We start from the raw sequence: 24468 nt of genomic DNA, 5'->3' as shown, positions 1-24468 counted from the left end.
GTGGTCTGGATGAAAGCTGGAGGCATGTAGGTAAGTATAGGGGTCAGTAGGTTTCCAGTATACAGTAATGTTTATGTGACCATTGCTTATTAACACTGTAGTGTCCAGGAAGTGGATCTCTTCTGTGAACTGGTCCAGGCTGAGGTTGATGGTGGGATGGAAATTGTTGAAATCATGGTGGAATTTCTCAAGGGCTTCTTTTCCATGGGTCCAGATGAGGAAGATGTCATCAATGTAGTGCAAGTAGAGTAGGGGCATTAGGGGACAAGAGCTGAGGAAGCGTTGTTCTAAGTTAGCCATAAAAAATGTTGGCATACTGTGGGGCCATGCGGGTACCCATAGCAGTGCCGCTGATTTGAAGGTATACATTGTCCCCAAATGTGAAATAGTTGTGGGTGAGGACAAAGTCACAAAGTTCAGTCACCCAATTTGCCGTTACATTATCGGGGATACTGTTTCTGATGGCTTGTAGTCCATCTTTGTGTGGAATGTTGGTGTAGACGGCTTCTACATCCATAGTGGCCAGGATGGTGTTTTCTGGAAGATCACCAATGGATTGTAGTTTCCTCAGGAAGTCAGTGGTGTCTTGAAGATAGCTAGGAGTGCTGGTAGTGTTGGACCTGAGGAGAGAGTCTACATAGCCAGACAATCCTGCTGTCAGGATGCCAATGCCTGAGATGATGGGGCGTCCAGGATTTCCAGGTTATGGATTTTGGGTAGCAGATTGAATGCCCCTGGTCGGGGTTCTAGGGATGTGTCTGTGCAGATTTGTTCTTGTGCTTTTTCAGGGAGTTTCTTGAGCAGATGGTGTAGTTTCTTTTGGTAAACCTCAGTGGGATCATAGGATCATGTTCTCTCTATATATACATATCTTCCTACTGTATTTTCCACTGCATGCATCTGATGAAGTGAGCTTTAGCCCACAAAAGCTTATGCTCAAATAAATTTGTTAGTCTCTAAGGTGCCACAAGTACTCCTCGTTCTTTCTAATGTCAGACCAGTTACTGAAAAGGAAGAAATATCTTCCCATGCCTTTAACGGTCACAAATATTTGTGGTAGGCATGCATACATGTACACCTGCTATTGGTTTCCTTTGTTATCCTAGCAAATGTGTGCTATTCTAGGGCCAAGTCCTCAGATGGTGTAAATTTACATAACTCCACTGAGGTCAATGGAAATAGGCCGATTTACACCAGAGGAGGATCTGGCCCTCCAAGACCACCTATATTAGTATGTATAGGCCTGCCTTGGGTCTGACCCTGAACATTCTTTGACGCATTGACTTCAGTGGGACTACTTAGGTGACAAATGGCTTGTGAAGGATCCTGCCTCTGTCAATTTGTGGTTATAGGAAGTACAGAAGATACTATTTGCAATGAAAGCTTTTGGGGACAATCAAAGCCTAGCTGCTAAAGACTGAGGGTTTAATTTTGTTCTTCAGTGCTAAAGAATGTTTCCTCTTGTGTAATATCAGCCTATTCTCTAGAGATGGCAGCATTTCCTACAGCTGCCAGCCAATTCAATTCAGTCCTCATCTCACACAATTATCTTTTGATTCTGATTCTCGCACTTCCAGCGTCTTTTACTGCATGTTAAATACCTTATTCAAGATGCTCTGCTTTGCAAGTCCATCTGCTTGATTTAAAGCAGCGAACACATCTGAATATTTATACAAAGATGCAGGTGTAGATTACTGTATCTCCATATACTAAAGGCCTCCTGACATAATTCAGCAAAGGTCAGCAAAAGGCTAATTGCACCACTTAAGTCTCACTTAGGACTTCAAAACAGAGTTCTCCGTAGTGCTTAAATAGAGAAGCTAACCTACCCCTCCTGCAAGGTGATAGAACTGCCCTATTGCTGGTTTCAGGACTGGTTGAAAATTTTCCAAAATTCCTTTTGGATGGAAAATTGGGTTTTTGACTATGCCAAAATTGCCTTCTGCTCAAAAATTTTCAATCTTTTATTGGGAAAACCTAAAAATGCTCTAATTTTCAGCAGAAAATTGAAAAGGTTTTGGTCAAAACACTTTGGTTTTAAATCTGCGATGAAAAGTCAAAATTTTCTGCAGTGGCAAAAAAAATTCTGACCAGCTTTTCTTAAAAACCCCAACCTATGGACCAGATGTTTAGCTGGTATAAATGGAGCTGTTTGTCAGTAGAGGAATGGGATAGTCAATGGAGCTATGCAGATTTACTCCAGCTGAGACTATTGCTCTTTGTCACTTTAATAATCCCTGACACCTGCTTTCCTCCTTTCCTTGCCTACCGGCTGTGCAGAGGGCAGAACTCTGCCCCTATCATGTACTGACATCATCTGAGTACAGTAATGTCTTTTCAATACAGACTTGATATTTTTGATGTGACAATGATCCATTGTGAAGTTGAACATGGAGGACAATTGTGTTTTTACAACTTTTTTGAAAGCTAGTCTTTTGAACTCCCCTGGCTTAAATTTGTATGATGCTGATATAGCAGCATAGTGACAGGCACAGAAAACCTAGCCACTGCTGATAGCAGAGATGAGTGAAAACAGGAATTTCCAACTCAGAGAAAAATCTGAAAATTCAATATTTTTTTGTCCTGAATCAGGATGAAAAGTCAGATTACTGAACTATTTCATGGATCAAAATATTCTGAGAAATTTTGATTCAGAAATAGATAGGCATTTCTTTTCATCATTGTCGATCACAATGAAATATGTCAACATGCCCATACTGAAATGTTTTATTATAGTTTGTTGAACTAACCCAAAATTTTTCATTTAGAATAAGTTCAAAATTAAACTCTATTTCTTTATGATGCTACATTGCCCTGTGGGAATTTTAGACTGGGAGCCTGAAGGTCCCATTTGGGCCAGGGTCCCTGACTGGATTACATTTCCCATAGTACACCTGCAAGCACGTGTGTCCTTTGATTCAACACCCAGGTTGGTCAGAGGGGGAGTCCATGTTGCCCATAGGAGAGAATGGGGGCCTGAAGTACAACTGGCATTAGGCAATGCAGCACAATACGGAAATGAAGTTTAATATTGAACTGACTCAAAATGTTCGAAATATTCTGATTCAGATTGATGGAATTTTTTTTTTTTTTTAAAAACAACAACAAAAAAGCAGCAAAATCGAAATGTTCCATTGGAAAATTCAATTTTCCAGAAACGACATTCTCTACATTCAATGTCATTTTGATAGGGAATTCCTGACCAGCTCTAATTAAGATGTGGGTTTGATATGATGATAAGAGGATGACGGGAGTGCTTGTATATATTAATGGCCTAATGCTGCATGGTACTGAGTGTTCGCCATGACATCCTGAGTGCACTCCACACACTCACTGAAGCTTCTTGAAAACTCTCAGCTCATCACAGAATTGGCTCCCAAGATTTTATTTTAAATGGAAGTTAAAGGGTCTGATTCTCCTTTTCCCTAAGGCCCTTTATACTACTCTGTCAGTGAACAGGAGTCTTAAAGTGTTAAGTCCCATATGTTAACGTGACATTTTATGTCAAATTTGGCTCAGCCTTTAGGTGTTCTGCAAATGAGCTGTTACAAAAGATAAGGCTAACAGCATAGAAATGTTTCAGTAACATTTATTTTTAAACTACAATAAATGTGGTTTCTATTTTACTGTTAGAGGGGCCTTAATGTAAATTAGAATCTGGTGTATGAAGTGAAACAAGCTGTAAACAAAAATGAAACTGACTTTCAAAAATAGAAAATCTATTTTTAGTGTTCAAGATCAGCAAAATGCAAAAATCAATCAATCAATCAATCAATAAAAAGAAGCAGCATAAATGGTGAAGAGTTAATTCAGAGATTAACACTGTATTGGAGTAAATAATTTCAGGATTAGGATCATGGGAATTATAAAACAGTTTTTTCCATGTCCCTTTAAATCACATAAAATAAAAGGTTTTTAACACAGCATATAATTAGCCTGTTGAACTCACTGCTGAGAACATTGTGACCAAAAAAAAAAATAAAAGAGAAAAGGTAAATATCAAAAACATTTGAAAAAAAGTGCATCTTCATTTATTCTAAGGAGGCTAAAAATGACAAGTGGCCTGATTTTCATGAGTGCTGAAGAACTGCATCTTCCACGGAAGTCAGTGAGAGCTGTAGGCGCTCAGCATCTCTGAAATTCAGGCCAAAGGACTATCAATTCTCATACTTCATAGCATACATTGATCATCATTTGCTGGGATCAAGCAGAAACTACCTCCGTAATGGATAATACTGTCCAAACTAGGTACATTAGGGAGATATTTTATTCCTCTGAAGACATGTGGCAGATATTGATGTTGATGAAGAACATTGGACTAAAAGGACTATTCGTCTGTCTCAGTATGGAGATGCTGATGTTCCTGTTTCTACCATTCTTTGTAGATGCATTCAGTACATAAAGGAACTAAGAAACTTCGCATTGCCAACAAATCAATATTTCAGAAAGGTTTCTGACTCACGCTTTTCTGTTTGAAGCCACTTATCAAAAGCAGTCCAGTGAAGCCTTCAAAAAGAGATTCCAATAATAACTCCTAGGCATGGCTTCTACACACCAGTGCATCTGCTATGAAATGCTTACTCTGAGGATATTATGATTAAAACATGCCTCCATCGAGTGGTGAGAGAATGTCTGCAGCTTGTTACAGCTCTCTCATTCAGAATGACTTTCACGAGTTGAATGATCACTGCTTGATTCGAAAAGGTCAGAGGAGAAAAACATAAGTCAGAAATCAATCACAGTCTATGGGCGATTTGGATTAAAAAGACATGCGCTAAGTCTTACAGCTACAGTGTGAAATGAAGAGGCCAAACTGCTTTAAAATGTTGAAAAGTTGACTTGGGTAAAACCAAAGAAGACGCTTAACATACGTCAAGAGGGCAATACAACATCATGCCGAAGAGAGGGGGGCCTGAAGTGATCACTCATTTAACCTCGTTGCATTTTTCAGGACTGTTCACTGTACAGATCCTTGTGCTTCAGGGCATAAGCCAACCTCTGACCCTAGGAGCCTAGGAGAAGCTTGTCCTGGAGGCAGATTACCCCATAACTGCCTACTGTAGGGTTTCTTAGACTTCCTCTGAAGCAGCTGGTGTTGGCCACTGTTGATGGCAGGAACTTGGACTATATAAACCAACACTCTGTTCTAGCAACATCTACCTTGCTATACATCATTCCCACTGGTGTCTCACCCAACCTACCTTTGAATATCAACCACCCCCACTGGGAGTATGTTCCACTTCCCAGTTGTTATTATTGGTAAGAATACTTTCCCTATTATCTAGTCTCAGTTTTCTTTCCTTAGTTTCAGGTCATTTATCTTTCCCCCACAATCTTTGAAACTGTACATAATTTCCTTTCCATATGTTATGGGTATCCCTTTGCTCATCATCCTGAAAGGACTAAAATAGATGCCAGGATTCAAAATTTCATGATCTACTGACACAGGGGTTCACAAACTTTTCCACAGTAAATTTCATCCACTGTCCTTAAACACGTGTTTTTTTGGGAAGCTAACTGCATATGAAGCAGAGGTACTATTTATTTCCTATGACACTGGCTGCTCTGTTGTTAACCTAGCACTAAGCAACATCTAACATTGCCAAATTATGGTATACGAATGAGCATGGAAGCCTCCTGAGATGAATCCAGACCTTCCAGAGCTGTCTGAGTGAACAGAGTGGTCATTGGGATGTCATTCCAGATTTTATCCCCAGTTAAACTTGTCTTAATGCTAGTTTAAAATTTTAGTATATAAAACAGTGGTCCCCAAACTGCCTAGGGGAGTGCAGAGGAACATTGGGGGGGGGAGGGGAAAGGCCTGGGCCAGCCCCCATGGAGGGCAGGGAGGGATCACCACCCAGCCCTGCTCTACCCCTAGCTCTGCCATGGCCCCAGCTCCCAGCTGCTGCTCCACTCCTGGGTCCAGCCTTGGCCCCCAACCATGGCCCGACCGTGGCTTCCCCTCCCAGCCCCAGCCTCAGCCCCCAGCCGCGGCCCCACTCCTGGCCCGCCTCAGCCCTGCCCCCTGCCTCAGCCTCAGCCCCAGCCCCTGGCTGCAGCTTGGTTCCTGTCCCCAGACCTGTCCCTAGGTGTGGCCTAAGTCTCGGCCCCCATGTGCCCCCCCTGGGACCTGCAGCCCTGCTCAGGAGCAGTGGTGTGGAAAGGGGGGTGTGACCCTGAAAAGTTTGGGGACCACTGATATAAAGGGAAGGAAACAAACTGGTTCTTTTTAATTTGCCTGGTATGGTGCTTGAAAGGCTGGTCAGGGACACAGAGAAAAACTCTGGAAGCTACTTTTTGTATTCAGGTGCACAAGGCTCATGAACTATTTAAGTCCCACTTAAGCCTTGTTTTGAGAGCTTAAATAGTGATACGTCTTGTGCTGTCCCTCTGCACAGGACTGAATTTCACCCTTAGTACGTACTGCAACCCCCTGTGCACCACAGGGGCTCTCTGCACTGCCAGTCTTAGGTGGGGAAAGAAGCATAAATCGACAGGGGCCAAAGTCCAAGCATGCTCCCTGGAATGGATCAGCTGTTTAAGTGTCCTATCCACCCCTACACCCAGCACTCTCTGGATGAAAGCTGGGGATGAAGTCAAAGTTTCCGAGGCACATGCTGAGACTGAAGGTTTTGTTTCAGAGAATTTTCCTCAGAGTAAACAGGCTCAGGCTTTAGCCCACTAACAGGAGTAAAGCAGAGTGTCCCCAGCGTGTTCGGGGACAAATGGAAAGCACGTATGTACCTTGGTTTGGAATGTACAATACACATGGGTTAGAAACGGGTGCTCCCAAGCTAAGGAGAGGACTCTCTTTTCCACCATGGTGCATTCGACGTCATCGTCCATCAAAACCACATCCTTCTTCAAAGCCTTCACAGCGAAAAACTGATCCGTGTTCTTTAACTCGGCAAGGAAGACCTAGAAGGGGAAGGCCATCTCATATAAGACGTGCATTTTCTCAAATCATGTTCAGTCCCATTTAAAGAAGTGAGTTGAGAAAAACTGGCTCAACACCAGGTTGATGAGACAACTTAGAGTGGAAGGATGATCTAGTGGCTAAGTCACCCAACTAGGACTTAGGGAGCCTGAGTTCAGGTCCTAATTCTGTCCCAAACCTCTGAGGCGTTGGGAAAGTCACTCAATCTACTCTCCATTTGTAAAATAGGGATAACGCTTTCCTACCTCATAGGGGTGTTGTGGGGATAAATCCACTAATAACTATGAGGTGCTCAGTTACCACAGTGATGCAGGCCATGTAAGTAGATGACTTCAGACAGGTGAAAACTTTAGTGACTGAAACCAGTTTTATGCAAGTTTTCATAAATAATGTTTTCCATTTTCCGACCTACCACGACAATACTCTAAAAGACATATGGGGGAGTATTATTTTGTCAGCAATATATAAATGGAACATTTGGGGTCAGATCCTCAGCTGGGATAAATCAATGTAGCTCCAGTGATTGCCTGATTTACACAAGCTGAGGATCTAGCTCTAAATGCAAGGTTAGAGGACAGTATGAATAGAGAGGTTGCACTTCTACAGCGTTTCTCGGCGGAGGATCTCAAAGCATGTAGCAAGTACTAATGAACTGAGTCTCAGAGAAATAGGCAAGCTTTATTATACCTCTTTTACAGATGGGGAAACCGAGGCACTCAGAGGCAAAATGACCGAATGAACCAGGAACAGAGTTGGAAGTAGACTGACTTCTAGGTTCCCAGGCTAATTACAGTACTGGGCAACCATGTGGCTTAGTGGACCAAGCACTGTACTGGGCCTCAGAGGACCTGGCCTCACTTCTTAACTCTGTCATAAATTTTCCAGATGATCTTGGGCAAGTCACTTCCCACTCTGTGTGTCAGTTTCCCCATCTCTATCATGGGGATTCTGACATCCTTTATAAAATGCTTTGAAATCGATGGATAAAAAACACTATGTAAGAGTTAGGTCTTATTATTAACACTCCCCTTGGTTAGCTGAACGTCCAAGAATAATCAATGAGGCTTCCTCAGTACTGTTTACTGAACCATAGATATGGAAAAGTGCAGAGGATCCGCAACCCCCATGCAAGTTTTATTTGCTCCTTTGGTTATTTGTACGTTTAACTTACCAGTGTGCTGTGTATCGCTTCTCCCATGCCATATGGGGAATAATCAGAAATATTAATGCTGATGCTATAACAACTCTCTCACAGTGCCCCTCCATGCTACGGAATATTCTTTATGAGAGGGGCTCAAGGGATAGTAACCAGCATGGAACTGACTGACTGGAAGGCAGGAGAGGGTAGGAGACAGTAAGGGCAATGGGATTCTACACAGATGGCCCAGTACCATCGAAACCCATACAGATCTCTGGAGATTGGCAGGGTATGAAGGCTGAACACCCTGCGTCTTCTCCAAAGGAGGACACACCCCACCCCAACCAATGGAAGAATTTGGAGAGGATTCTGTGGAGGAAGCTTGTCATGTTTTCTGCTCCCACTCGGTTTTCTGTGGAAGGGCCTGATTTGGCCCTTCCGTACTAAGCTTGTTGAACTATGGAAAGCAAAATGGAAAAAAATAAATCAGATGTTTCATTAACGATTTAAGATGTGGCCACAGCAATTGTTTCAGTCCATAAAATACGCAAGAATCAGCCATACACCCAGGGGCAGGTTCCATCTCTGATGTCTTTGGGCAACATGTGCACGCTCATTAGTTGATGCTAAATTGCAATGAAGAGTTGCTTCCGACTTGCCTCTCAGAACTGCATGAGCGCCAGATGAGTTCATCATGGTTCACGTTATCATAGAGGATGTGTCTCCAAATTAATAACGATCAGCCACTCAATGTAAAGTGAGATGAATGAATCCACTGAAGGCAGAAGATTTGTGTTTCAGATCCAAGGCACAGATCCCCAGCCAGTTGAGATGTGTAGAGCTCTATTGACTTAGTGGAGCTATACGGATTTACATCAGCTGAAGATCTGGCCCCAAACATCTAAGGGATGTAGCTGAATCCAGCCTGAGTAAGGAGCAGAGTATAGTTGCACTACCCCAAGAACAGGGGGCTTCACAATTTGGTCCTTGCTTCCTCTTTGCTTTGAAGGGGGAAGTAATCTACTCCAGCCTTTTTACAGGTGCAGCTTACTTCCTCCTCTGAACTAGCTCAGCTGTGTTGGCTGATAGCAGAGCCAGGACTCCACTCAGTCCATTCTCTGCTCACCTTCTCCCCACCCACATGCATAAAAGGGGAAGTAGCAACCTGGCTGCTGCTTTCCCTTCTACACAGGCTCTGGTGATGTGGATAGCCGATGCAGGGGAGTAAGAGGGTCCTTATATTATATTTACTCTCCTATGCAGAGGTGGGGCTGGGTTTATGCTTGAGCCCTGGGAGAGTTAGGTTTCTATGCAATGCAACAGTCGGGTACCCGTGGTGATGTTTACATCTTATTTATCATTAAGGAGGTTTGGGTCAGTGTTTCTTCCGAGGTTTGGAAACACAGAGTCATGCCTTCTGCCTCTGGCAAGGCAACATCCACGCAGGCATTGAAAAGCTGTTTATATTCTCCAGCAGTGCAATGCATGGCTTCACTTAGCACACATCAGCCCCATCTCACTTACCTTGCCAAAGCTTCCCTTTCCCAACATTTTGTGTAAGACAAAATCATCGATTGTTAATTTCAGCTGCTCAGACTTCTGGTCTTTCCCTGGTTCTGATTCCACGAGAGACTCAGGGCTTGTCATGTCTTCCACCGGCGTCTCCCAGGAGATTCCCTGTGGCTCTGAAATGAACCCCAAAGCAAAATAAACACCCAGAAACAAAACAAAAAATCCACATCCTTCTTTTACATTTTTCAAAGACACCCAGTTCCAATTAAAATCAATGGCAATCAGGTGTCCACACTCACTAGGTGGATTTGAAAACCTCAGGCATTGTATCTTAATCTCCTTATAGTTACGTCAGTTTTTACAGTGGTGTAACTCCACTGACTTAAGTAGAGTGACTCCCGATTTTACGTGGGTGTAAATGAAAGAGAACGACACCCTTTAACTGCAGTGTTGCTTCTAAAGCGGAAGAACAGGGCCAAACCCTTAGATTCGGTGCAGCTTTTACTTGACATTGCTTCTTGCTGGCTGTCACACTATGCCATGACATCTTACCCTTGGGCCTCTTTCAAGTCCATTGCTAAGGCTGCTGTGTGAAACAGACGAGACATTGTTTATACTTCATGCTCCTATTCCAGAAGTTCAGATCAGGTTGGCTGTCTTTGCTGTCAGTTCCTGGAGTGGAACTTTCAAGAGTTTCCTGGCTATTCTATTTATTTAGATTTATAAAAATCTGTATAGGAATCTATTCCTTACTGAACCTATCCCATAAACTCAAACAGACAATACCATGTAGAGGATTGCTCAGCCCACCTTGACAGATAAAATAAATATCTACTGAGGAAGAGATGGTCCCTTAGGTAAGGGGACCATCTCTTTAAAAATGGTTTAAAGACAGTCCCAAACCATTTAAAGCTTTATAGGTTAACACCAACACTTTGACTCCACCTAGAAATGAACTGCAATCCACTGCAGATGTAATTCACTGATCAGCGTATGTTAGATCCTCCTCTGGGGCCAATTCACAAAGGATGCCAGTCTCGCTCTTTAGGGTCAGAGAATCACAGAAATGTTGGGCTGGACAAGACCTTGAGAGGTCACCCAGACAGGACCTCTGAGCTGAGACAGGACCAAATATACCTAGACCAGGGGTTCACTGGACAAGTTATTTGGTGGCCCACTTTTGCTGGTGGCCACACTCACACTTTTTCCTAAAATACTTAATTAGCTTAGGAAAAACAAATAAATATGCACACAGACACGTCCAAATCACTATAATTTATTTATGGCTACCTAGTAAGTCTGCTATGAAAAGTGATATTAACAAACATATAAGTATCACTTTTCACAGCAGACTTACTCAGCTCCGGCTGCCTGGGGATAAATTAACCCCTGGATGTGGGGTGGGGGAGGCAGTAGCAAGGGCCGGGGGGGGGCGAGGGTTGGCTGGGGGAGGCAGCAGGGGGCTGGAGCCTGAAGCCCTGTGACTAGGGGATGAAACCCAAGGCCCCAGAGCTGGAGCCCAGGGCTGAAGCCTGAAGCCTCGCGGCCAGAGCCTACCGCCATACCACCCCCGGGCTGAAGCCCAAAGCCTGAGCCCCACCACCCCTGAGAAGGTGGGGAACTCACCTGCTGCTCCTCCAGAGTTGTGCCCCAGGTGTCTCCAGAGGGGCACAGGGCCCAACCCTGGCTAGAAGCCCCAGCAACCAATACCAAGACATCCAGGAGCACCAGGGAGGGGAAGGAACCACTGCTCTCTGCCCCCTCCCATTACAGCTCAGGAATCTGTGGCCGCAAGAAAAGCCCCTGATAGCTGCATGTGGCCACAGTGGCTGCATTTGAGGAACGCTGTCCTAGACCACCCTGGACAGGTGTTTGTCCAACATGTTCTTAAAAACCTGCAATGGTAGGGATTCCACAACCTCCCTTGGTAACCTCTTCCAGCACTTAACTATCCTTAACGTTAGAAAGTTTTTCCTAATATCGAATCAAAATTTTCCTTGTTGCAAACTAAGCCAATTACTTCTTGTCCTACTCCATGTGGACGTAGAGAAGAACTGCTCACTGTTTTCTTCCTTTTACTTAGCTGTAGAGTGTCATGTTACTGGTGCAAGTGGCCTCTGGTGTTGACCAAGATGGCAGTCATAACAAAGACTCCAGAGCATTGGTATAACATGCTTCTGGTTTCATAAATGGGCTGCAGCATTCTGCACAAGCTTCATTTTCCCAGGGGTCTCCATGTGCAGCCCTTATGCAGAGCAATATGATCTTGAGATGACAAGGCCATGGATAATTATAGCAAAGTTGGAAAGGAAACATGCTCTTCTCACCGTTTCACTGGAATCTGAGCTGGGAGCCCAATGTTGTGACCTTTATTGGGTTTAAGCTTTGGCTTAGTTTTGCTTTTGTTCCTAACACATGTATTTTAAAGCTTGCAGGAGAGGTGGTTTCTCTGCTACTCATTCTATGAGCTGTATTTCATATGTTGTGTTGCAGCCCTTGGATGCCAAGGTAATAATAGGCACTATGGACCAAAAGTGGGATTTTCCGACAGGTCGATGTGAGTTAGGAGGGCAATGAAAGTCATTGGGGCCTGTGCGCTGAACTCCCCTTGGGCAAATTCCCAGCTCAAAGGAAAGAAGACAATGTGCAAAGGTTCTCCACATTGGTCAACTGGGGAGGGGAACAGAATCCTCTTTCCAGGTCATGGGGCTCCAGCCCAGATCCACAGGCCCATGCTCTTACCGTACCCTGCTTTGCCCTGAACCTACTCTCCAGTAACATAGAGTGTGCTGTCATGGAACACAGTTTCACAGCAGGAAAGACATGGGGAGCTTCCTTGTATGGCCTCCTGTTGGCTATTTCCAAATGCAGTTCTTTCACGTCAAGGTACATATTAGCATTGCAGATTAGCATGTATGCACCTTGATCTCAATTATCCAGTCACAATGATACTTGAACTTGGTAGGCATAGCATATACTGTAGTTCTTAAATCTATGGTGCAACTCAACCATTTCATTAATAGATCCTCAGCTGGTGTAAATCAGTGTCATACCATTCACTTCAAGAAAGCTACAGTGATTTACAGCAGCTAAGAATCTGGGCTAATGTGTTCTGACTTCTTTTGAATTTTAAATCTTCACTGCTAATAATGAAAGGAATATAAGTTATTGTGGTTCACAGGGGGAGGTAATTTCCAAACATGGGAGCTGAAAGATTCCACTTAAAACCCACATTTTGATGTTTAGGTCAGCTCTTGGGTGAGTAAGGTGGAGATTTTCCATTGACTTTCTATGGGAATGATGGCATGGTTACATGGGGACATCCAGGAAAATTAATCCAAATTAACTAAAGGTGTGAATTTGAAACACACTTTGGAAGTGAATTAAGCCATATCAAATTAAGGCCACTTTAATTCTGAATAATAGTGTCCATGCAGGGATTTAATGTAGTTTAACTAATCCACTTTAAAAATTAATTTGGATTCACCTTCCTGAGCGTCCTTGTGTAGACAAGCTCTTCAGCACCTAATTGACATTTGTGTCTTTGAAACATTTCCCCCAAATGGTCAGTTTTTGTACGAGTGCAGATTTTATTAAATGTGTGATGTGGCCATGCTATGAAGGTGGGCCACACTCACAAAAAAGGCTCACAGCATCAATGGTCATTACCTGCAGGGATGTTCACAAAGCTAAGTACAAATAAAATTCAAGAGATGAGAGAAAAAATTAAAGTGAAACAAGCCCTGGAAACACAATTAATTAAGCCAGTTCTTTGAACAAGCACACATGTCAACAGCAGAGTATAGCTTGCCAACAGCGTGGCAGGGTTCACAGGTAAAATAAACATAACACTGAAACACTTGCAGGAGATTAAGCTTTCTGTAATCAGCAAAATTAGTTAAGTCTATAACAACATGCCTGCAGTACTAAAAACGTAAATAAATAAATACAAATATAAACTGTTCTGAAGCTGCTCTCTTTAAAGAGCATTACTCTTTCTTCAGCTGTAAGCCACAGCACAGAGAAAATAATAAAACCAGGATATGAATTTTCAGTGGTGAGCAGATAGTTCAAACTAAACAGTGGGTGACGTTTCTTCTTGCAGTTCTGATGAATATGGTTGTGGGTGGGGGAAGTGTTTGGGTACCTGACCTAAAGGAGGATTTGGAGAAGAGTTTGTCAGCAGTGTGTGGTGCTTTGTGGCTTATGTCACTGGAGGACAGAAATGGATGGGTTAGGGCACGTCTATGGAGAGGTAGAAAGGAATTGCACTGGGACCAGGGGGATTAGTTGCCCCTGTGTGGAGTGGCTGGGAATAGTCTGAGGGTAGGTATGACAGAATGTGGATGAGAGGGATACGTTTTGGTAGAGGCATGACTCTAGAAGTGATAAATGTTGCTTTGTATTGACTAGTGAACATATCACATGGAGTGAGTTATTTTGTGGAAACTCCACTATTTGGAGCATGCACTGGAATTATTGCTGACTAGGTCTAAGCCATAAGTCATGTCCGTGCTACGATGTCAGAATCATCACATCACGTGAGGCTTGGAAGGAACCTCTTGTGAGTGTAAGCCACACCCACTTCATGTGACTCTCTGTCTCCTGGTGGCAGCTAGGCCTTGGCTAAGAGAGGTGGGTCTTTCAGCTCAAGTAATAGAGGCTCATTTATGGATTTCCCAGGTTTGATCCCTGCTGTCAACAACCCATCCAGGGACATCAGCATTACAAGTGATGGTCCAAACATGGAATCTAGCTGGGAAGCCTCTGAGGCTTGGGAAGTGCTTCCTGCTCAGGGGAAGATGAAAACCACCACCAGATGGGGACAGAGCATAGAGGGGCATGGCTTATATATGTAATACAACAGGTGTCTGTTTCCCTGTACTATGAATGGACTAAGGGCAGGTCTTCACTACCCGCTGGATTGGCGGGTAGTGATCGATCTATCGGGGATCAATTTATCACGTTTCGCCTAGACACGATAAATCGATCCCTGAACGCACTCCCCATCGACTCCGGAACTCCAGCTCATGGGAGGCGGAAGCAGAGTCAACGGGGGAGCGGCAGCGGTTGACTCGCCACTGTCCTCACTGCCAGATAAGTCGACCTAAGATATGCCGACTTCAGCTACGCTATTCGTGTAGCTGAAGTTGCATATCTTAGGTCGACCCCCCCAACTCACCCCAGTGTAGACCAGGGCTAAGTTCATTATTATCACTGTCTCCGGCTAACAGTTTCGATAATTGGCACTGTCAATACACGTAATTGGAGAGCTACCTCTTTTCCCAGTTGCAGGTGCTGGCACAGACTGAAGCAGAGTTACTTCTTTCATAGGAATGGGAAGGCCAATTTCAATAGGTGCTTCTCTGAAGATCTGTTCAGTGTCACGCAAACAGCGAGCCTGGGTCACAAGCAAAAAAGGAGCAATGTTTTGGCTGAAAATGCCTACGAGCACAGGTATCTTACGATACCTGCTTAATCTGCACAGGCATAATTATAGAAAGACAAGGAGGTGGCTACTAACTAAAGTAATCAATTAAACGCATTAGGAAGGTCATGTTTTTGGAATCTTCATTTCTTTAAAGCAACACACTGTGGAAGAGTTTGAGTCTTTGTGTGGTTATATATATTACAGTCATGCCTAGAAGCCCCAACCAAGATCTGGGTCCCATTGTGCTGCAGGCTATAGATACACACAGTCAGAGACAGTCCCTGCCCTGAAGAGTTTACAATCCAAATAGACAAGACAGAGTGGAAGGGGAAACAGAGGGTGAAATGATTTGCCCCAGTTCAGACAGTGGGTCAGTAGATACCACCCAGGTCTCTTGAATGCCATACCAGTGCCCTATCCACGAAACCATGCTGTTTTAGTCCACGAGTTGTTGTACCTGTTGGGTGCTCTCTATCATTGCCAGTGCTTCGGCCATCAGTTTCTGATTAACTCCACACAGGTTTGCCACTTTTGTCTGGCACTTGTGATGGACATTCATGCCACATGCTGAAAGGAAGAAGTTTATGAGGTGATCAGAGCCTGTGGAGGTTTGCATTTTAAACAGCATTTGTCTGACATGAAGCAGAGCACTTCTATTGGCCTGAGCCAACAGGTCAGGGTGAAATTCACCCCTGTGAAGCTCAACGTAGCTCAAGGCCTAGGCACCAGTTAAATCCTGTTGGTGCATAGTCACTGTGCTGGCCCAACCTGAATAAGCCACAAGCTGGGGAGATGCATGGGGACATTTTCCTCCCCAAGTCTGTGGAGCAGCTGTGGATCCACTCTTCAGCCCCATGGACCATGCATCCTTGTGCATCCTCCAAAATGATCCTGCTGTGAGTGTGTGTGTGTGGGCAATCCTCAGGCTCTGCCCTCAGAATGTCCCCATGCCCCCAACTACTAAGGAACTATCTGCATGCTTAATGTAAACAGGATTTGGCCCTTAGACTGCAGCTTCTCAGGAGAGCAGCCTTGTAAAGGCCCATTCATTCCATCTACATTTGCAGAGCAGCAGGACTCACCATCACACTTTAACCCTTGCCTCGCCAGGCCCCAAAGAAGCGTGCCACAGTGCTCGCAGAATGTTGGGCTTTTATAGTTGTAGACCTTAAATCGGTGAGGCATATCTATCTTAAATCTCTCCTTGTGGAACTGCAAGAAAAAAAAAAGTCAGCAGTGAAAATACTACCCACTCTGCATCAGTGCTGAATTAAAAAAGAAAAGTACTCATCATCCATATTATTCTATTTTAGGGGGATTATGCTGCTGCCCATCACTGTGGTCTTTGACAGCCTTATTATTAGTTGGCAGGGTTTTTACATGCCCGGGGGAAAAAAAATCCTTGGGAATAAGCAATATATTGTACATAGAAAACAGGGTAGGAAAAAAAGTGATATCCATGCCAGTGCTGTATCTTTGTTATTGGGATTGACCAAAAAGAGGAAAATGTCTATAGATTTGCAAAGCCAACTAGTGGATTTTGCCACAAAGCTCCCATCTTTGTCAATGGGAATGGTGTGGCTAAACCCACTAGTTAGCTTTGAGAATAACAGCCTAAAGTGTTTGAAGGGTGTAAACACCATGGAGGGATCACAATTGATGAAGAGAAATGCTACATGGGTATAAATAGGGGCTGTGTGATGAAATTAACTAAGAAAATCGTAGTCTTAATATCAATGCGGAAATGGCAGCTTACTCTCATTTCTGCACAGCTTAGGGAAATGCTCCCTGGGACAATGGTGTGAAAAAGCAAGATAAAGGCATAATAAAAGGGAACTTGCCAATATACAGATCTCCCATTAACAGTCTGCAAAGTTTGGATAATATAATATATACACTCTTGAAATGGTAAATTCCTCGATTTTAAGGCTGGAAGGGACCATTATGATCATTGAGTCTGACCTCCTGCATCATAAAGGCCAACAAACTTCATAATATCTCCCTCTTGCCCATAACGTCTATCTGCTGTATAGCATCTCTTTTAGGAAGACATCCAGTCTTGATTTAAATATTGCAAAATCAGTTATTACATTTGAGTGCATCACAAATAAGAGATTGTGTGACTGATTAGGAAGGTGCAAGCAAAGGACACGAATCTGATCCATTACACCCATTCTACACCTGTAACTTCAGTGACTTCACTGGAGTTACTCCTGGCTTACATCAGCATAAGAAAGATCAGAATGAAATCCCTATGCTGAAATGTGACACATACCATTGTTTCTCTGCTATTGATTGCTGATCCTGTGCACTTAGCTATTACTTTATCAATACACTTCTTATGAATGGCAGCATTGCATTCTGAAAGAACAGATAAGTCACAATATTAGGAAAAAATGCCATCTAAAAAGATGACTGAATAAATAATGATAGTAATATAATAAAGCTTCTTACGCCTGCACTGGTAGCCTTGTTTGTTAAGACCCCTGGAATAAACACAAAGCTGGTTAATTTTGAATTTTCAGAGAACCCCCATAGAGCAGCAGTATTTATGCAATGGAAATTGAAGAAGACCACATTAATTTTTATTTGCGCCTGTAGGGCTTATCTAGCTTAAGTATCTTTATTCACTTCAGCTAGTAGTTAGAATGACTGCTTGCGGCCCTCACAGCAGGTTTTGTGCACTTTACAACTTTTAATTTTGCATTGGTTAATGGCAACCTGTTTATTAGAAACTTATGTGCATTTTAGTCACTGCAGAAACAGTAAAAGATAGGAGTAAATGTTCATACTGGTACAAATGCAATTAGAATCATGACAACTGGGTGTGTCATATCCCAGGAATGAAACATGTAACCCCTACATGTAACAGATAAAGGGCCTGATACCGTGACACTTACTCACATGAGGAGTCTTTACTCCTTCAAACAGTTCCAATGCCCCAAATCCTGAGGCCTTTTCTCAGTTTCCAGTCCTAACGACCTAATCACACTCCCATTAAAGTCAACAGAAAGATTCTCAGGTCCAGATCTTCAAAGGTATTTAGGCACCTAACTCCCATTGATTTCAAAGGAAGAGGAGAGGCTAAATACCTTTGGGGATTTGTGCCTGACTGACTTCAATTGGAGCTGGATTGGGCCCTGCTCAGACAAACGCTCACTGAAAAGGTCCATTGGAGTCAAGTATGTGAATGAGAGTTGTGGGGTCAGGCTTCTTAATGGTGAGCAATAATAATGTTTCTTCACTGAGGTTTGGAGGAATGGATCCTCCTGAGATGATGATTAATGTCTAGTATGTAACAGAAGTGCCCGGAGACATCTGCATACAAATGTACATGCTGAATTGCACTGGGTTGTGATCCAGGGAAGACTTAAAAGCACTTCACTTGCACCAACTCTCATTCATTCGTAGCCACAGAGTGCTTATGGAAGAGCAGCTGGTTAACATGGCGGACAATGAGTTTCAGAATGAAAGGTGGAGGAAGCTCTGAATCATTGTACGTACCAGACGAACTCATGGCAGACCGAGCAGAATGTGGGTTGTGGGAAAAAGGTAGCAGTGAACTCATGACATTTGACATTGTGAATTTTGGCTTGCTTGATAGCTCCCCGGCGCTGATGCAGGGAGAAAAACCCCTCTGTCTCACAGTCGATCAGCTCTTTAGCATCTGGGAAGAAAGGAGACGTAAGAGTTCATTACGAAATTCAGTTATTGTGTATGTATGTAGATATATACAGTATAAGTATATACAGTGTAAGTACAGTATAACTACAGTGTGTGTATACACTCACTGTAGTTATACTATACTTATACTCTGTGTTCTGAGCTGTCTTTTACTGGAGAATCTCAGAGTGCTTTACAAGCATTAATAAATGAAGCCACACACCACCCTGGTGAGGCAGGTATTACACTCATTTGACTGATGGGGAACTGGGACACAGACAAGTTAAATGACATGCATAAGGACAGAGGTTGTATAGTTGACAATAGAATCCAGGAGTCCCAGACCTATGCTCTAGCCTCCCGTCTGTAACTATGCTGATGGAAGCAACTAATGTAGACCAAACTCACCTAACATATATACTTAGTATAAAACTTATAAGAAATTACACATGACTCCTCTGGTTAGAAATGAAGCAGGCAGAGTGCCCTTGTCTGTTTCATGATGGCTTTCATTCCACCACTTTAAAGCAGAAAGGGAAAGTCCTCCAAATAAGCAGTCAATCAATTTAAATACCAATTTGCTGCTCTGAAACTACTGGCAGAGGATCCTTTCAGCATTTACAATGTGAACTTATGATACTAGGCATGACCTAGGAGAGGTAAAAGCGGGGGAAACAGCTGGCAAAATTCACAATGATAATCTGAGTTGGGCGGGAAAAGGTCATTCCGTTTCATAGAGGATTTTTATATTTTGTTCCAATTGGGAACGAAAACCCCAAATTTCAAAATTCTCATTGAAAAAGAAAAAAATCCCCAGCTCTGGAGCAGTCTGTTGGTGGGCTGTCTGGAAGTTGTGCACCCTGGAAACTCCAGGGTCCCCAGCAGCCCACCAGGTGGATTCTGAATCTCTGGAGTCTCTGACTCTGAAGCAGTCCACCTAATGTGCTTCCCTGGAGCCATGGACCATGGAAGCCCTGAGGTCTCCAGCAGCTTATCAGACAGGCTGCCAAGGAACCAGGTGGATGAGCGGGCAGAAAAACACTGCCTGGGTTCCGTTGGAACTTTGGTGAAATTGAACCATCTCTGTGAAAGATTTTATTTTTGATGAATTGGCAAATTCTGACAAAATACTGTTGCACTGGAATTTTTCCAACCAACTCTAATGATAAAGTGGATTGAGCTGTTTGCTACAATGACAGTGTAGATGTCCTTCATGTTGTATCCCCAGTGTAACTCAGCCCTGATCAGAATAGCTGGTAGAGTACATCCACAGGCAAGAAAATAGTTCACTTTCAATCAGTGTTCAGTCTTGCTAGCTATTGGTGAAAATGAGGTCAATTGTGCTGGTAGAACTGTCCACTAGGAAATTGACTGAGACCATCCACTTTTTTCACCTGGGACCCCTGAATTTCGGTTTCTACTGACTTGAACTAGCGCTGAGCTGATGACTAAAGGGAGAAAATTCTAGATCCTATAGCCAATGCCTTGAGCCCTCCCATCTAACTTTCCTCCCACCTCTACCCATATTTTAAATACAGTGTGTTTGTTTTCCATATATGTTTATACTAAAATTCTAGAATCTTGGGTGATGCTATTTATTATTAGAAAAAGTCTATTTAATTCTGTGGCAAGCAACATTAAACGATAATCTCCCCAAAACTACAGCTCCATGCTTCTAAATATGTGTTTCCAAAGGTTGGAATTGGCTTAACATGCTGAATTACAAGACAACAGGAACCAATGAATTGTTGCTAATGTTAATTCATAATATGCAGAGCATAGGAATTATTTAATGTATTGTTTCCAGCAAATAATTTTCTTTAAAAAAAAAGACATTGAACCCTTTCTCTATAACCCACAGAAGCAGAATGTGTTAATACAGACAAGCTCTTGTCTTCTCTTGTTGGCTTTCACAAACAGCAGGGCTGGGTCTGGTTAGTATTTGGGTGGGAGATTTCAAGGAAACCCTAGGTTTTGAAGGAAGTGTTTTGTGTGGTTCAATAAGTTGTGTACGTCCCTCTAGTCAGAACTGAACTAATGCCCCATCATGAAGTTACAGTGCAGTATGGAAGTGCTGGCATTGGATTAGATGTAAAGGAGAGAATGTGACCGAAAAACAGTCATGAGTATCTCTTTGGGATGTTGTTGACCTAACTGATGGTACCTTGATCTACTAAGTGATGCAAGGTATAAAGGCATAAACAAGCGGAAGTATTTTTGAGGCATGTTTTTTTAAAACCCACCTGGTGCTCTTTCAGATGCAGTTTCTTTACAGTTCAAACTACAATCTGTAATTTAGGGCTTGATCCAACTATGGGAGTTAGATCAGGGCCATGGGGTAAATATTCATGAAGCTGTTTTCAAAAATATAGACCTTTCAACTCTTGACAGGAGTGCTCAGGTGTAAGATTTTCAATTTACACAGAATTGTGCAAAAACACAACGTGGTTGTGAACCTGAAAAACGTGGTTAGAATTATATAGAGAGATTCTTTTTGCATATTCCTTGTCATTCTACCAGGCCAGTACTGATTTACTATATGCTGTATTCATGAAAATATTCACAGTTAGCATGATTCTGCAAGTTTTGCAGAGGAACAAAACCCAACCCTTGCTAAATAATATAATAATATTCACCAAGTGGATTGTACAACAATTCACCTAAGTATTCTGTAGGAAGTAGCCTGCACTGAAGTATTGATTCTGACATTGCTATGTGCAATACAGAGATGTACTGGACACCTAATTTTCCTAAAGATTAGCCCCTGTGATGGGTTAAGACTTCTGTTTCAATGCTGACCTGATACAGCTTGACAGCAGAAGCCTTAGTACCCATCAGAGGTAGGAGTTGATGAGGAAAAGTACCAATGTGCACATGCTTCCTAATGAATTATTTTCACTGTCTTATTGGAAGATCTTTCTAAGTTCAAGTTGTTACCTCTCCATCTAGTCCTCCATCCTGCACTCATCAAAGTCAATGGGAGTTTTGTCAAGGTCAAAATATGAAAATGTGTTTTACATGGCCATTTATGCACTTTGCCATCCCTTTATGTTGAGATTGTTCCAAATCAATATATTCTTAATGTATACTTTTTTCAGCTAGGAGCTCTATACAGGGCCAGTCCAAACCTTTGAAATCAATGGGAGTCTTTCCATATCCTGGATGGGAGCTGGATCTGGAATTAGATCCTTTTTTCTTCTGGGTCTACCCTAGTTGGCTTAAAGGAATGCATGTGTAGGGCTGGCAGTTATGGGAGAATCCACTTTTTTACTGGTAAAGCTAGCAAATTTTAATGCAACTAACTGAGGGACAGCTAACGTGGAACCCCATAATGCAATATGAATTGCTCTTCATAGTGAAGCCGCATTCAACCCATTGCAATAATCTCAATACAAGTCTATACGTGAATCATCAGTATTGAAGTGAGCATTATTTTAAATGCTAGGTGTTTATCTGAAGATGACTTGTCTGTCCCACATAACCAGAAATCAATTCAATTAATCAATAAATAGTGTCACTTGCCACTCATTTCCAGGAAGTATCTTGCATTCATTAGCATTCTCCCTTGAGGTTTCAATTCTAGCTGGTTGAGACAAGAAGAAAGAAAAAAAAGTGTAGATGTTAGACAGCAATACTACTTAATGGCAATCACTTCAGATGCTTGAGCGAACTCAAAGCAAAAGTCTAGCAATAATCTCAGCTGGCAAGAAAAAAATTAATTTCCCCACAGAATTCAATAAATGGCAATAACTGCTTGGTTTTGGTTTGTTCATTATTAGGCACGGTAACCACTGGAGAACAAAGTGTATAGAAGGGCTCTGGGAGAAGCGACAGACAATATGATGGGATGGGATGTTAGATGTGGTGGGATCTGAGTTACTACAGAAAATTCTTTCCTGGGTATCTGGCTGGTGAATCTTGCCCATATGCTCAGGGTTTAGCTGATCACCATATTTGGGGTCGGGAATGAATTTTCTTCCAGGGCAGATTGGAAGAGGCCCCGGGGGTTTTTCGCCTTCCTCTGCAGCATAGGGCATGGGTCACTTACTGGAGGATTCTCTGCTCCTTGAAGTCTTTAAACCATGATTTGAGGACTTCAATAGCTCAGACATAGGTGAGAGATTTATTGCAGGAGTGGGTGAGATTCTGTGGCCTGTGTTGTGCAGGAGGTGATGATCATAATGGTCCCTAGATGACCATAATGGTCCCTTCTAACCTTAGTATCTATGAAATCTATATGGTTATAAGACTATGTTGTTTCTTACCAGAGGCTTGGGAACAGCATGCTAGAACATACATAAGTATGGATAAAATAATAAATAAAGCTCAGATTTTCCAAAGATGCATGGTATCCACCAGCTTCCATCAAGAGAACATATCATTCCCAGTGGCAGCTGCTGAGTGCTAAGCACTTTTACAAATTTGGCTGTAAGTGCCTAACTCCCATAGGCTTCAATGGGAGTTAGGTGCCTATCGATATTTTTGGTTTGCTGGCTGAATCGAAACTTTTTTTAAGAAAAATTGTTTCAGGCTGACCCAAAATGAAATTTTTCGGCAATTAGAAAAAATAAAAAATCCTCAAGGAAAGTCTGATTCCACTCCACATGAAATGTTTCATTTTGTTTTTGAATATTTTTACTTAAAAAAAATCAACCGATATGGAACTCGAAATGAAAAGTCATTTTGAATAAAAAATTGAAATATTTAAATTAGAAAATGTCCAAACAAAGTGTTTAAAATTTGGGGGAGGGGTTTGGGTTTTTTTCAGCCAGAACAATTTGGTGAATTCAACAGAAATTCCCAAAATGTTTTGGTTGACCCAAATCTGCATTTTTCAGCCAAAAAGAGTTTTGGCTGAAAAATTTTGCCCAGCTTCACTTCTTAGGCACTATTACAAATCCCACTAGGTGCCTATCTGCATCCTTAGGCCCCTAAATGCCTTTGTATCTGGCCCTATGAAACCTAATGGGACTTTGGGTAGTCTTCATAGCAACTAGATACCCAGGGCTGGCCCGTGCCAGCTGACTCAGGCTCGTGGGGCTTGGGTTGTGGGGCTGTTTCATTGCTGTGTAAATGTCTAGGACCCTATGAGGTGGGAGGGCTCCAGAGCTCAGGCGCTAGCCTGAGCTTGGAAGTCTAAACAGCAATGAATCAGCCTCACTGTCTGAACCTCGTGAGCCCGAGTTGGCTGCCATGAGCCAGCTGCAGGTTTTTCTTTGCTGTGCAGACATACTCTTAGGCTCTATATACCCATAGGCTCTGAAGTACCCAAACTGTTTTTAAAATAGAAATGAGGTGCTTTTGAAAATTTCACCCTTTGGGTAAATCTTACAAGTTAGCATAGGTGCTGACTCCATGGGTGCTCAGCACCCACCGGTGGGTCCCACCAATCAGCTTCTCCCACCTCCCCAGTGCCTCTCATCCACCAATGGGCCTACCAATCAGCTCCTCCCTCTCCTGCCCCCCACGCTCCCGCCAGCCGAGGATCAGCTGTTCAGCAGCAGGCAGGAGGAGCAGCGCGGGAGGAGAAGGAGTGGGGGGCATGAAAAGGCAGAGTGAGGGTGGGGCGCACTCAGAGGAGGGGGCGAAACAAGGCAGGAAGGGACAGGGCAAGGGTAGGGCCTTGGGGGAGAGATGGAGTGTGGGTGGGGCCTGGGGCAGAGCAGGGGTTGAGCACCCTCCGGGAAATTAGAAAGTTGCTGCCTCTGAAAGTTAGCCTGAAAACTGACAGGAAAAACTACCTGCAATTCAAGTCATTTAACATTTCTCCAAATGTCATGTCCC

At 43.0% G+C, this 24468-nt stretch overlaps 1 protein-coding gene across 4 annotated transcripts in view; it reads right to left on the bottom strand.

The window, feature by feature from the left end:
• The window catches only part of PRKCQ (protein kinase C theta), a 96585-nt gene that overhangs the window by 38375 nt on the left and 33742 nt on the right, over positions 1–24468 (bottom strand). For 2 of the 4 annotated variants that reach the window (XM_038386867.1, XM_038386866.2), the window contains 9 exons: positions 22207–22267; positions 18526–18688; positions 17476–17507; positions 17297–17382; positions 16104–16233; positions 15479–15588; positions 14868–14991; positions 9603–9763; positions 6748–6921 (listed from right to left, as the gene is read on the bottom strand). In XM_038386867.1, coding sequence (XP_038242795.1) covers positions 6748–6921; positions 9603–9763; positions 14868–14991; positions 15479–15588; positions 16104–16233; positions 17297–17382; positions 17476–17507; positions 18526–18688; positions 22207–22267 — 1041 coding nt within the window. The remainder of the gene's footprint in view (positions 1–6747; positions 6922–9602; positions 9764–14867; positions 14992–15478; positions 15589–16103; positions 16234–17296; positions 17383–17475; positions 17508–18525; positions 18689–22206; positions 22268–24468) is intronic. The other 2 variants (XM_038386870.1, XM_038386868.2) reach the window with 2 other exon arrangements.

Source organism: Dermochelys coriacea, chromosome 1 (genome assembly GCF_009764565.3).
Source record: "Dermochelys coriacea isolate rDerCor1 chromosome 1, rDerCor1.pri.v4, whole genome shotgun sequence".
In the NCBI taxonomy this organism is placed as follows: domain Eukaryota; kingdom Metazoa; phylum Chordata; order Testudines; family Dermochelyidae; genus Dermochelys; species Dermochelys coriacea.
This window is presented reverse-complemented; position numbering and strand designations above follow the sequence as displayed.